Source organism: Trachypithecus francoisi, unplaced genomic scaffold, assembly GCF_009764315.1.
Source record: "Trachypithecus francoisi isolate TF-2019V2 unplaced genomic scaffold, Tfra_2.0 Lachesis_group17, whole genome shotgun sequence".
NCBI lineage: Eukaryota > Metazoa > Chordata > Mammalia > Primates > Cercopithecidae > Trachypithecus > Trachypithecus francoisi.
Genome location: NW_022681462.1, coordinates 41,897,559 through 41,912,614, shown reverse-complemented (window position 1 = coordinate 41,912,614; position 15,056 = coordinate 41,897,559). Strand labels below are relative to the sequence as shown.

The window sequence follows — 15,056 nt, the reverse complement described above, 5'->3', positions numbered from 1 at the left end:
AAGGACAAAATTTTGGTAATGGAGAACATATCAACAATTTCAGGGGTTAGGTTTGGGGATAGGATGTTCCTTTAAGGGGTAGAATGAGGGAGCATCTTTTTGGTGATGGAACAGTTGTGTAGCCACAAATCTGTACCTGTCATAAAATTTCATAAACCTATACACTCATTCTTCCCCCCAAAATAAAACAAAGCAGAAACTGGTAAAATCTTAGTAAGGCCTGTATTTTAGTTAATATTGTTGTACCAAAGTCACTTTCCTGTTTTGATCATTGTACCATGGTTATGTAAGATCTTATCATTGGGTAAAGCTGGGTGAAGGGTGCACAGTAACTCTGCTATTTTTGCAACTTCTTGTAAGTCTAAAGTTATTTCAAAATAAAAAGTTTCTTTTTTAAAGAATTTTTATCATGGCAAAACCAAATCCCAAAATAAAGAGCAGAACTGCAAAGAGCTTTAGCTTCATGGTGTTCAATGATGGAGTGCTTTATAAGTTAGCAGGTAAGAGCTCCAGCTCTGGCATATATTTTTAAATTTTTTGTATTTTGTTTTTATTTTTATATGCAATAAGTCACTAACTCATTGCCAATTTTGACCTGCCTTTCTGTTAACAGTGGTGGGCTTGTGTTGATCTTTCAGGCTTTTCTTTTTTTTTCTTTTTTTTTTTTTTTTTTTTTGAGGCGGAGTCTCGCTCTGTTGCCCGGACTGGAGTGCAGTGGCCGGATCTCAGCTCACTGCAAGCTCCGCCTCCCGGGTTTACGCCATTCTCCTGCCTCAGCCTCCCGAGTAGCTGGGACTACAGGCGCCCGCCACCTCGCCCGGCTAGTTTTTTTTGTATTTTAGTAGAGACGGGGTTTCACCGTGTTAGCCAGGATGGTCTCGATCTCCTGACCTCGTGATCCGCCCGTCTCGGCCTCCCAAAGTGCTGGGATTACAGGCTTGAGCCACCGCGCCCGGCCCAGGCTTTTCTTTTTTAAAAAAATGCTCATTTTATATTTAAATCCACATCTAGGAAACAGCTAAGCAAGCTTTTGTTTTAGTTAGTTGGATATAATTGTTACTATCCTTGTAATAACAGAAAGAGTAATAATAACTAGAATTTGTACAAATTAGTTCATAATGCCCACAGTACTTTCTGTAAAGAATTACTTTGAATCACATAGCAAGCTGTGATAATTAGGCAGTTTTGTTATTGTCTTGCTTTGTCACCCAGGCTGATATGCAGTGGCACCATCTCTACTCATTGTAACCTCAAAACTCCTGCACTCAAGCAAATCCTCCCACCTCAGCGTCCCAAGTAGCTAGGACTACAGGGATAAGCAGCTTTTTTCAAATTTTTTGTAGAGACAGGATCTCACTATGTTGCTCAGGCTAGTTAAGCGTTTTCTCATACCCATCTTACATATTAGAAAAACATTTGGAACTATTAAGAGACCAGTCTTCTTAAGGTCTATTCTCCATATGACAGCTGGAGCAATCCTGATACAAGTCAGATCATATCAGCCGTCTGCTCAGGGCTCTGGGTTTGCCACCCAACAAGAGAAACAGGCAAAGGCCTCTCCCACATGTTCCCTCTGCCTAGAACCTCCCCAGGCCCCCAAGTATCAACTTGGCCCCTTTCCTCACCCCAACTGTTTCCTCAGAGGTCATTTCTCAAGGAACCACCTCTGATGCCCCCCACCCATCATTTAAAATTATAGCTTGCTTCCCCACCCATCCTGACCCTCTGATGGTCTTCTATTTTTCCATAGTACTTATCACCTTCTAATATATCATACATCTTACTTTTTTATCAAGGTTATTATATATCGCCCATTTCCCTCTCTGAAAATGTGAGCTCTGTAAGGGAGGGGATCTTTGTTTTATTCGTGGATATATCCAAAGTTTCTGGAAAAAATGTCTGGCTTGTAGTAAATACTCAGTCAATATTTGTCAAGTGGATGAATGCAGAGCAGATAGAGAGGTCCAAGTTAAGAAGTTACCTCACTTACACAGCATAATCTTCCATTTGTTGCTTCTTTTGGTAGAAAGATGGACACAAGGGGGAAAAAAAAAAGCAGGGACAGAATTGTTTATCTAGTTAATTTGCAGGATTGCTTAATTGAGAACTCAAAGAACTGGCTCAACTGTGCTTTTAAGAGTTGCTCCCTCAGCAATCCGATTGTCCTTCCCTCAAGGGAACATTCTGTTACTGAATGTTCCTTAAAAATATGTTTCGGGCCGGGCGCGGTGGCTCAAGCCTGTAATCCCAGCACTTTGGGAGGCTGAGACGGGCGGATCACGAGGTCAGGAGATCGAGACCATCCTGGCTAACACGGTGAAACCCCGTCTCTACTAAAAAATATAAAAAAATTAGCCGGGCGAGGTGGCGGGCGCCTGTAGTCCCAGCTACTCGGGAGGCTGAGGCAGGAGAATGGCGTGAACCCGGGAGGCGGAGCTTGCAGTGAGCTGAGATCCGGCCACAGCACTCTAGCCTGGGCAACAGAGCGAGACTCCGTCTCAAAAAAAAAAAATATGTTTCAGAGCTGTGTCATAAATATCTTTTCTCAAACCAGCAGACGACCAAGCAAGAGAGGCATGAACCATCATAATGGAGTTGGGTGAAAAGGAGAAATTACTATAAGGGGGACGACCTACCCACTAGAAGAGGAGCTGGCTCAGGAGATTGTGGGGGTTCCAGTGCCCGGGACCATTCAGGATAGAGTGGATGGTGGGGTGGAGACTTAAGGAGGTGGATGCTTTTTCTTCCTGGAAAGTCACAAGGGTTTGGGGCTATAAAATGTCAAGGTCTATTCCAGTCTGGTAGTTATTGTTTATCCACAGAGAGAGAACTGGCGAGTGAGAGGGAGCTGTCTTCTCCTAGTGTACACTCATTGCTATGGTCAATCAAGGCTTATAAACGAGTGTCTAGCTGGGAAGCCAGTGCCGTTAAGCCATGAAAGTTTAGCAGAAAAAATTAAGCAAAGAAGACTATATTTGGCCTAAGTGCCGTCTAGTTTTGGAGAAAGTTACCTTTGGTTTGAACCAGTTTCCTCTTCTCTCTGCCAGCATATGGGCGCTAACCACCTGACCTTGTAAACTGTTTTAATACATTGTGTGGTTACTGCCAGGCAATTCAGACTTGGTGTAGGTGTCTTGTGCTAGGACATTTGCTATAGATTGTTTTTTTGACCTTGTGTGCACTATGAAAAGAAGCACACAGGAGAAATGACTGTTCATTTGTCCTGAAGTCATGTTCTGTGATAATGTTTCCCTTTCAGTGTTGATAAGCCTGATAGGAATGAAGACCACTGGGCCTGAATTCTGCTACTACAGGATCCTATTATAGAATCTATAACTGGATAATGGATCTCAGTGAAATAAACCTCCTGTTTTACCATAAGGCTGGCTCTTCCCCTTATGACAAGTTTGCAATGTGATTTTGTAGTTTGTATTCAAGGGTTTCCTAAGAGTTTTGATAAGAATAATTGAAGTCAGATGACTAATTTTAACCTGCAGATGTCTCCTCCAATATATAAAAAGGATAAGTTAGTAACTTCCTGTATCTTCTGATTGAGCCAAAGCCAGTTTTTCTAAATATAAGCCAGGTTTTGCAAGTTCATGCAGCCTTGCGGATGAAATGGGCATCTCACTTGGGAGCTTAGGATCCGGAAGGTTAAAAGTGATGCCAAGGCTTGAAAATCAAAGTGTCAGAGGCCTCACCATGAAACAGTGATCAGCAGAACACAGACAGCTTAGAGGGATCAGTGTCTCTTCATCTTCATCCTGTATTTATCTTCTTTCTTAAAATCAATGCTTGACAAAGTGCCCAAAGTCCAGATACTTCGCCAGTTCTCCCTTTCCACCTCCTGTTTTCCTTTCATCTCTTCCTTGCATTACAAAAGAAAAAAGACCTCTCTCACCTGTCTGGAATCACCACTATGAGGCATCAGTTCTCAATGCTTTGGTCTCAAGATCCTTGTGTGTGTGTGTGTGTGTGTGTGTGTGTGTGTGAGAGAGAGAGAGACAGGGCCTCACTCTGTCACCCAGGCTGGAGTGCTCACTGCAGTCTCAACCTCCTAGGCTCAGGTGATTCAGCCATCTCAACCTCCCAAGTAGCTGGGACTACAGGGGCATGTCACAACGCTCAGCTAGTTTCTGTATTTTTTGTAGAGATGGGATTTCTCCATGTTGCCCCAGGGTGGGGCAACTTCTGGACTGTAACTCTTGAACTTCTGGACTCAAGTGATCCTCCTGCCTCAGCCTCCTAAAGTGCTGGAATTACAGGAGTGAGCCACTGTGCTTAGCCTCAAGATCCTTTTACAGTCATAAATTATCAAGAACCAGAGTTCTTGTTTATGTGGGTCACATCTATCTGTATTTACTGAATTAGAAATTAAAACTGAAAACTTTTAAAACACAAAAATACGCAAGTATACATTTCATTGGCTAATACATCTATGTTGTGGCATCATCATGTACCGTATAGCCTCTGGAAAATTCTTTTGGAAAATTCCATCATACATTCCTGAGATAATGAGAATTAAAAGAGCAAGTAATATATTATTATTATTATGAAAATAGTTTTGACTCTGAGGACTACTGAAAGGGTCTCTGGAATCCCCAGAAGTTTCTTGACCACGTTTTGAGAATGGCTGCTGGGTGCAATGTCTTGGGGTTAAGAAATTTCCAAACTGTCACATAGACAGAAAATTCCAAATTTTGGTGGGGGCGGTGGCTCACGCCTGTAATCCCAGCACTATGGGAGGCTGAGGCGGGCAGATCACCTGAGGTCAGGAGTTCAAGACCAGCCTGGCCAACATGGTGAAAGCCTGTCTCCGCTAAAAATACAAAAATTAGCCGGCCATGGTGGTGCGTACCTGTAATCCCAGCTACTTGGGAGACCAAGGCAGGAGAATCGCTTGAACCTGAGAGGCGGAGGTTGCAGTGAGCCGAGATCATGCCATTGCACTCCAGCCTGGGTAACAGAGCGAATCTCAGTCTCAAAAAAAAGAAAAGAAAATTCCAAATTTTGTCCAGCGAAGGAGTTGCCCTTCCAATAAAGTTGTACTTATGTTTAAGAATCACTTAAATATAGTCTGATCAGTTGCATCCTAATAGTGAGTATAATCAATTCAGAAGAAAATATTTTTGCAATTTCAAGGTATATGTATATTTTTGTTGCCAATAAGTTCCTACGGTTTAAGCAAAAACTTTCAAATGTGTGCCATTTCCACTTTCACATGTGTACCATTAGGATGAAATTCTTGGGGGTGGTAGAAGTGTCATGGAGGAAAACTTCTTGCTGCTGGGGAACAGTCGTTTCACTGGGTGTTGGTGTCAAGATATTCCAGGTACCTCAAATTATATTCTTTGAAACTGTTTAAATTATGAAAAATATAAGGATGCAAACTTCAAAATGTGTGAGAGGCCACATATATTTTTCAAAATTCTCTGGGAGGAATACAAGCACAAGATATAAAGACCCCCAAGGCAGAGTATCACAGGGATCCTTTTACAGGTGTGGGTGTAATAGATGTGAGAGAAATATTCCTCCTCAGTGCAGTAAATATTTTCTAATTCACTACACAAACTAGTAGCAGTTTCATGTCTCACTTGAGAGGAAGTGACCTACTGGGAGTTTTTGTTTCTTAGCACTTTACATTTTCAAGAGAATTTAATTAAGCAATCCAGCTTAGGGTTTTCCTCCAGTCGGAGGGAAGTATTCCTCATCTTGGAAAATTAAGATGCTGTGAAGTATCTGTCAAATTCTCTGTGTAATACAATGTTATTCTTGAAGAAATGAAAGGTTACCACCGAATCATAGGACAGAGATGCATGGGTTTGTTTTTCCCTGAGGGACTCCTGTGTAGTCAGGAAAACGCAGACACTGGCGACACCTTCCATCTAGATGGAAAATATCAAAAACCCACCAGCACTGATTTTCTTTTTTATGCACATTTAACCCCTCAGGAGAAGTACTAATATAAAAGGGATCAGATATGCATTTTTTCTACAGCTTCTCCCAGTTACAGCCCTCTGCCACGTAGTGGCCACTTGACTACAGCCCAGGCACAGTCGAGGCCACGCAGGCATCTGGCCAGGAACAGCTTTTCTAGGCTGATGCTTGCTGTGCTTCCCTCAGCAGGTTTTTTCCCTTTCATTCTTCAAATATTTGATTACTCTATTAGTGACAAGCTTTGAGTTTAAAAATATCTGATGGAAAATTTCCTACATATGTAGACAGAAGAAAACAAAATAAGTTTTTCTGCTAAGAAGCAAAGGGTGGCATATTTTCAACAATTTTATGAAGATACTACTGTGTGCCAGATGATGTTTTTGTGTGCCACAGATATAGAAGTTTCTGAATTCAACTAAATAGTATATACTGTATAGTTGTAGTTTTAAAAAATAACCATTCAGGCCGGGTGCGGTGGCTCACACCTGTAATCCTAGCGTTTTGGGAGGCCAAGGCAGGCAGATTACCTGAGGTTGGGAGTTCAAGACCAGCCTGGACAACATAGTGAAACCCTGTCTCTACTAAAAATGCAAAATTAGCTGGGCGCAGTGGTGCACACCTGTAATCCCAGCTACTCAGGAGGCTGAGGCAGGAGAATCACTTGAACTCAGGGGGTGGAGGTTGCAGTGAGCTGGGATTGCGCCATTGCACTCCAGCCTGGGTAATGACAGAGTGAGTCTCAATCTCAAAATAAATATATAAATAAATAAATTCAAATTTTAAGATTGTTTTAAACTTATAGAAAAACATTGGGGATAATACAGCGATTTCCCATAAGCCCCACTCCCACTTTCCCCTATTGTTAGCATTTTACATTAGTGTGATGCATCTGCTACAATTAATGAATCAATATGGATGCCTCATCATTAACTAAGGTCCATACTTTAGTGATATTTCCTTAGCTTTTTACCTCCTGTCCTTTTTCTATCCCAGGATCTCATCCAGGATGCCACATTGCATTTAGTCATCTGTGTCTTATTGGGCTCCTCTTGGCTGTGACAATTTCTCAAACTTTCCTTGTTTTTAATGGCCTTGACAGGTTTTAGGTCTTACTGGTCAGGTGCTTTGTAGAATGTCCCACAATGTAGAACTGACTGGTATTTTTTTCATGATGAGCCTGGGGTTTTTTTGTCCTCGGGAGGAAGACCATAGAGGTGAAGTGACATTTTAACCACCTGTTACCAAGAATACATTCTGTCAACATGATGTACCACTTGATCATCTGGCTCAGGTAGTTTGTCAGTTTCTCCACTCAAAAGTTTTCTTTCTTTTTATTTTTTTTTTTTTGCTCTTTCTATAATGTACTTGTTGGAAGGAGTCACTGTATGCCGCCCATTAAGGAGTGGGGAGTTATGCTCCACCTCTTTGAGGGCAGAATATCCAATAAACTATTTGGAATTATTCTGCAAGAACGTTTGTCTATTCTCTCCAGTTTATCTAATAATTTACTGATATCAGTAGAGACTCCTGGATATTTTTTTCTTCTTTGGGTTATAATCCAAAGCTACTTTATTTTCTTGCTCAAATTGTTCTAGCTTTGGCCATTGGGAACTCTTTGAGTTAGCTCCTGTGTCTCTTTGACATGCCGCATCATTGTCTCTGTGTGTGTGTGTGTGTGTGTGTGTGTGTTGTGTTTGTTTTACATTTTACTCCAGACTCATATATTTCCTGCCCCAATCTGAGAATCAGCCATTTCTCCAAGAGCCCTGGTTCCATTTATTGGAGAATGGCATTGGAAAACAAGATCTGAGTAACTTGTCTTCCTATTTAAAATTAATAAATCAATTTTTAAAAGATGTCTTCAAACCTCTGAAATGATAGAATTTTTCATTTAGCACTAGTGTCTTCGATTAGTTATAATGCCTTGCATTTATGTAATACATCCTTGTGAATTGACCAGTTTTTACTATTAAAAAAGGATTCATTGCAACACATCTTCTGAGATTTTTAAGCTGTGGCTTTTATTTTGCTATTTCTGGTATTCTGAAATATGCATAGCATAGTGACACTGTATGTACTGGGGGGATAGGTAGCAGGATCAAGTGAGCCTCAGAACCCACTTTCCTTAATATTGGGGCCAGCGATTTGCAGTAAAAGTCGAAATGATCCTGTTTTATTACCTAATGTCTCATTTATTCAGGATCTGAATAAATGAAAGCAGCTGCCTTTTGGGCCCATGGCTGCCTTGCTCTTGGTGCCTTGGGTTTAATCCCAGGTTTGTTTCTCCATAGCTAGCACACCTTTTAAATTAACTTTACCCTAATGCCCAAAAGCCATAAACCAAGAAATAACATAATGCAAAGACAATCATAGAATTGTGGTGAACAGCAGCCTATTTCTCTGCTGCTGGTCTCATGAGTCTCCTTCCATTCCAGGCCTGACGGAGATGGCGGTCTTCAGTTGTGAGGCCCACAATGACAAAGGGCTGACAGTATCCAAGGGAGTGCAGATCAACATCAAAGGTAAGCAGCAAGACTAGGTTCCCCATGCGTGTTCTGGGAGCTGGTGAGGACGCAGCATGAGCTTGCAGCCGGCTGCCTGGGTGTGGGTCCCGGCTTTCTCACTGATGTTCTTTGTGACCTTGGACAACTTACTTCTCCTCTTTGTGTCAGTGTTGTCCTCTGAAAAGTGGAGATAATTACAGAACCTGTTGTTGAGGCTTATTGATTGAATACAAGTAAAATTATTCAGAAGTGCCTGGCATATAGTATAGGTCTTTGATAAACATTCACTCATTTAGTTCTGCTTACTCCAAGAAGAAAATAAGCTACAATGTTTCCTCATTCTTAGTTCCCGTTTTCACTTTTCCCTCTTCCACCCTGAACTACTCATTAACCCTTGAAGAGCTGGGGCTGGCTTGGGGCATGATCTAGGAAATGGACCCTGTCCTTCCCAGGTCAGCAAGGCCTGACATGAGTCTCCGCCACCTACTGACTCAGGGAGACAGAGGAAAAGCAGGGAGCAGATCACTCTTTGGAGCCCAATGCTCCTATCCCTCTTCCTCCTAAACTCCCTCTTCCTCTTGGTTCCTCTGAGCTAGGATTTCACTAGGCTGAGCTTGCTTGGCAGTGAGTTGTGATAATAGAATTAAAAGCATACATTTGAAGGCCTCCAGGCTAGTGGAGACATTTCAGTCCAATCTATCTTATTCTCCTTCTGTGTAATCAAAGGTATTAAACTTGAAATTTGAAAGAAAAGAAAAACCTACAAGTAGATACTACCTTTTTATCTCGTATTAAATCATCCTCCTTAGTGTGTCATAGAAATTCAAGCAAACTTTATGTTTTACTATTTGATCTTAGTTTAAATATTGAGAAGTAATTATTTGGCTCATATTCCTTTCCTCTTGTCCTTAGGGAAGCAGTGCAAGGAAAAAGCAGAACTTGTTTAATAATGAATTAAAGGTTGGGTACATACAGAAGGAGATTCAAAATTACAAAAGAAATTATGCTCAAAAAGATGCTAATTTTAGTTTCAGCAAATCAACTGGACAAAGGCTATGAAAGGGAATATCCTAAAAGTTCACTGGGATAAAAAAATAACCAAACTAAAAGTTATTACTGGAGGAAGTGTATAACTTCCTTCCTTCATCACAATTCCCATTATTACGATTTCCAAAAGACATGTTGGGAATGTCAAAAATTCATGAGTGGGTGTGAGTTTATAAAGACTTTTTCATAAGGTATAAACTTCTTAAAATTTAAAAATATATAAAATGAAAAGCATTTCTTCAATTTTATGCTTCAGAATCTCTGCTAAGATTTTGGTCTATTAGATCATTCTCCAAACTTCTGTTTTTGGCTTTCTTTTATTGTAAAATGTATATCAAAGCTACCAAGACTCTCTTCTTCTAATGTATAATTACTATGGCATATGTGGTCAACTTTTGGTCTGGAAAGGCAGATGCTTTAGGGCAGTTCCACAAATAATCTGCAGAGGAAAGTGAGTCAAACCTTACTCTTCCCCACTCCCAATGGTGTGCGTCTACTAGCAAAACCCAAACTCCTAAATGTGGCCCCCAGGGCAAATTTAAGATCCTTCTTGGATTCTAATTGAAGTAGCTACCCTTTACCCACCTGTAGCCAAGGGTGTAGCACACCCTTTCGAGACACGCACCTCCTCCCCTCCCCCAGCAGATGCAGTTGGCTCTTTTGCTTGAACCGACTCTTAGTGTTTTCTCAGCCTGGAAAGCTTCTCCCCCTACACATGCACACATACACATGCACACTTATGCGTGCACATACTCTCCTGTGGCACCCCTCTCTTCTGGTGACAGGGCGCTCTTATTCTTGGTTAACGTGGGTCTCCTATACCAGGCCGTGTGCTCCATGAGGGCAGAGCTATGACTGTGTCTCTCTTTAGTGTACTAGTGCCCAGCCAGGTACACACAGTAGGGTCCATGAACATGTACTCCGTAAAGGACATGGGTATTCCACATCTTTTCCAGTTCAAAGGCCTCCTCATTTCATCAGTGGGTCTGCGTTCCACTTCTTTGGCCCTTCACTGGAAGACTTATCCGCAGGCTGGTACAATTATCCTCAGGCATGGGGAGGCTCCTCTTGAAAACATAATTCCGTTTATTAATGCATTTGTTTGGTAGCTGTAGCCTCTCATTATCTATAATTGTGTGTGTGTGTGTGTGTGTGTGTGTGTGTGTTTTGTTTTATGCAGCAATTCCCTCCCCACCAACTGAAGTCAGCATCCATAACAGCACTGCACACAGCATTCTGATCTCCTGGGTCCCTGGTTTTGATGGATATTCCCCGTTCAGGAATTGCAGCGTTCAGGTAAAGCTCTATGGTAAAGGGGGAAGTAGCGGTTTGGCGCTCTCTGTGGGTCTAAGGATTTTTCTTCCTTCCAAGGATGGACACGGAGGGCATTTCTCCATCTCTGTACAGAGTCCCCTGACCTCCCTGCTTCAGTGTCCAGCATGCATGCACCATTCCATGTCCATGCTCTGCCCATGACACTGTGTCCTTCCTGTGCAGGTTTCAGGGCCCAACCGGAAGCAAAATGGGTTTCCAAGGGAGAGCATCATGAGGCCAGGAAGAGTCCTTCTTCTTCTTTTGTTTTTTTTTTTTTTTTAGACAAAGTTTTGCTCTTGCTGCCTAGGCTGGAGTACAATGGCGTGATCTTGGCTCACCGCAACCTCCACTGGGTTCAAACGATTCTCCTGCCTCAGCCTCCTGAGTAGCTGAGATTACAGACATGCACCACCATGCCCGGATAATTTTGTATTTTTAGTAGAGATGGGGTTTCTCCGTGTTGGTCAAGCTGGTCTTGAACTCCCAGTCTCAGGTGATCCGCTCTCCTTGGCTTCCCAAAGTGCTGGGATTACAGACGTGAGCCACCGTGCCCAGTCAAGACTAGGAAGAGTTCATTTTTAAGGTCCCAAAACACATGCTTATGACCAGGAGTTGAGGAAGCCAGCCACTCCCCAGTGTGGCTCCTCCTGGGCTGGTGGCCATGAAGGACAGAAGGGCCAGCACAAGATAGGTAGTCTGTGCTATTGAGCGTAGCACCTTAGCCAGTGTCACCTGGGGATCCTGGGCATTACAGGTCTTGTGGAGTCTTCAGACATTTTTCACTGCTGCCTAGAATGGGTGTGAAACAGTGCTATTAGCTATCCTAAAATGATAACTTGCCCATGATATAAGCTCTGCTCTTGAGTGTTCACTTCATAAAAATGAGAATGGTGGCAGTAACACAACTGTTTACTAAGAAACCACAATGGCCCAGGGGCTTTGCAAACATTATCTTACTTAAAACACACCAGCACTGCAGGCTCAGAGTACTCACACAGCCTATGAGTGGCAGAACCAGAACTCAAGCCCAGGAAGCTCCAATGCCTAAAGCAGCGCTCAGCACCATCAGCTCTTCCATCTCAGGAGAGTCATCGCATTTGGGAGCAGGTTACCGAACATGCAGGAATTATCCACTAAAAATATGAATGCATTCTGCCTGGTACTAATCATACAGTAGGGTCAGGAATTAGTTTACTAAATATCTGATCTCATTAATTAAAAATATGCTAACTCAGCTCAAAGAATTTTGTGTTGACAACTAGATGTTTTTACTTGGTAGTCAAATTAATTTCTCTGTTCTTAACGCCTCCAACTCTTATCTAACAGCTGTTCCTTCCCTGAAGAGGAAAAGCCTGTATTATCCCTAAAATAGCCTCCACCCTCACCCACCGCCTCCAGCCTTTCTTAATTCTTGCTCAGTTTTTTTTTGGTGAGCCTCCCAAGCACTGGTAAGTGTTAGGAATTCTTATTGCATCTACAATTCCTCACCAGGAATGGCCTTTTTTGTGACTGATTTTTTTAACACCTTTTTTTGAGATATAGTTTACTTTTTTTAAAAAAAATTTGAGACGACATCTCACTCTGTTGCCCAGGCTGGAGTGCAGTGGCACAATCTCGGCTCACTGCAACCTCTGCCTCCTGGGTTCAAGCAATTCTCCTGCCTCACCCTACCGAATAGCTTGGACTACAGGCCAGTGCCACCACACCCACCTAATTTTTGTACATTTAGTAGAGATGGGGTTTCACCATGTTGACCAGGCTGGTCTTGAACTCCTGACCTGAAGTGATCCACCAGCCTGGGCCTCCCAAAGTGCTGGGATTACAGGTGTGAACCACCATGCCCAGCTGAGATATATTTTATATACCATAATATTCACCCATTATTTAAAATGTACAATTTAATGGTGTTTAGTATATTCAAGAGTTGTGCAGCCATTACCACTGTCTAATTGTGTCTGTATCTAATTTGTCTGTAGTTTTCTTGTGGTAGTTCTTTCTGGTTTTGGCATCAGTGTAATATTGACCTTCTAGAATAAGTGTGAAAGTCGTCCTCCTCCTCCTACCCCTCCCCCTCCTCCACTTACCCCTCCTCCCACCTTCCCCTCCTCCCACCTTCCCCTCCTCCCCCCTCCTCCTCCTTCCTCCTCCTCCTTCTCCTCCTCTTCCTCCTTCTTCTTTTCTTGGAAGAGTTTGTGAAAGACTGATGTTAAATCTTCTTTAAATATTTAATAAAATCTGTTCTCTTTGTGGAAAGTTTTTTCAATAATAGCTCAATCTTTTTATTTGGTATACATCTATTCAGATTTTCTATTACTTCTTGAGTGAGCTTTGGTAGTTTCTATATTATAGGAATTTGAACATTTCATCTTCGTTATCTAATTTATTGGTATACAACATAGTACATCATATTCCGTTATAACCTTTTTTATTCTTTGAGGTTAGTAATAAGATCTCCTGTTTCACTCCAGCTTTTAGTAATTTGTTTTCCGTCTTATTTTTCTTAGTCAGTCCAGCTAAAAGTTTGTCAAGTTTATTGATCTTTTTGAATAACCAACTTTTGATTTTGTAAATTTTTTCTATTTTCTATTATCTATTTTATTCATTTCTGCCTTAATTTTTGTTTCTTTTTTTTCTGTTTGGTTTAGTTTGCTCTTTTTCTAGTTTTGTAAGGTAGAGGTTAGGTTATTGATTGTGTTCTTTTTTTAAAAAAAAAATAGGCGTTTACACTCTACATTTCCCTATAAGCACTGTTTTAGCTGCATCCCATAAGGTTTTGTTGTTGTTGTTGTTGTTAGTTTCAAGTTTTCTGTCATTTTCCTTGTGAATTTTTTTTTGTACTCTTGATTATTTAGAAGTGTGTATTTAAATTGTCACATAATTATGAATTTCCCAAATTTTCTTCCTTTACTGATTTCTTGTTTTTTTTTTTTTTTTTTTTTTTTTTTTTGAGACGGAGTCTCACTCTGTCGCCCGGGCTGGAGTGCAGTGGCAGGATCTCAGCTCACTGCAAGCTCCGCCTCCCGGGTTTACGCCATTCTCCTGCCTCAGCCTCCCGAGTAGCTGGGACTACAGGCACCCACCACCTCGCCCGGCTAGTTTTTTGTATTTTTTTTTTTTAGTAGAGACAGGGTTTCACCATGTTAGCCAGGATGGTCTCGATCTCCTGACCTCGTGATCCGCCCGCCTCGGCCTCCCAAAGTGCTGGGATTACAGGCTTGAGCCACCGCGCCCGGCCCCTTTACTGATTTCTAATGTTTATTCTACTGTGTTTGCAGAATATACTTCATATGACTGTGATCCTTTTAAATTTCTTAAGGCTTGTTTTATGACCTAAGTTCTATCCTGGAGAAAGTTTTGTGTGCGCCTGAGAAGAATGTACATTCAGCTGTTGTTGGAGGAAGTGTTTTGTGCATGTTGTTCAGGTCTTGTTGGTTTAGAGTGTTCAGTCTTCGGTTGCCTTGCTGATATTCTGTCTCATGGTTCCATCTGTTATTGAAAGTGGGGAATTGAGATCTCGACTCTTATTTTTGAGTTGTGTGTTTCTCCTTTCCTTTCTATCAGTTTTTGCTTAATGTTATTTTGGGGCTCTGTTTTTAGAAATATCCAGGCCTCTTTCCCTAGAGGTAGACATTTATTTATTTATTTATTTGTTTGTTTGAGACAGAGTTTCGCTCTTGTTGCCCAGGCTGGAGTGCAATGGCGCGATCTCGACTTGCTGCCACCTCCGCCTCCTGGGTTCAAACAATTCTCCTGCCTCAGCTCTTGAGTAGCTGGAACTACAGGCACCTGCCCCCACACCCCGCTAACTTTGTATTTTTAGTAGAGATGAGTTTCACCATGCCAGCCAGGCTGAGGTAGACATTTACATACGGGACATAACTGAAGCGTGGGCCAGCCCTTTTTAAAACTGTGACCAAAGCACTGAGCTGTTTGAAGAGCCTAAGAGGACATGAAACATGAGGATGGTGAGCTTCAGGGAGACTCTCAGGAAGAGTACCAGTCCACCTTGAGACAGCAGGTCTCAGGGTGACGTGAGGTGGGCAGGATGGTTGAAAAGTCTGAAAACACCAGGTGACTCCTGATGATGGAAGATGATCACACACAAGCTTTACCTGCTCTCTCTCTGCCATGGTTTTGGGTGTTCATGGTACAGATGAAAAAGCATCCTGAGACGGCCAAATTCCAGTCCTTTCTTGCCCATCTTGGATTCTGTGGTGCTGGATATGGTGATTCTGTTCTTGTCCCCCTTGGCTA

At 42.0% G+C, this 15,056-nt stretch overlaps 1 protein-coding gene across 2 annotated transcripts in view; it reads left to right on the top strand.

The window, feature by feature from the left end:
* Positions 1-15,056, top strand: part of MERTK (MER proto-oncogene, tyrosine kinase) — a 138,643-nt gene that overhangs the window by 61,971 nt on the left and 61,616 nt on the right. For both annotated transcript variants that reach the window (XM_033175461.1, XM_033175462.1), the window contains exons 5-6: positions 8,373-8,459; positions 10,669-10,784. In XM_033175461.1, the coding sequence (XP_033031352.1) occupies positions 8,373-8,459; positions 10,669-10,784 (203 nt within the window). The remainder of the gene's footprint in view (positions 1-8,372; positions 8,460-10,668; positions 10,785-15,056) is intronic.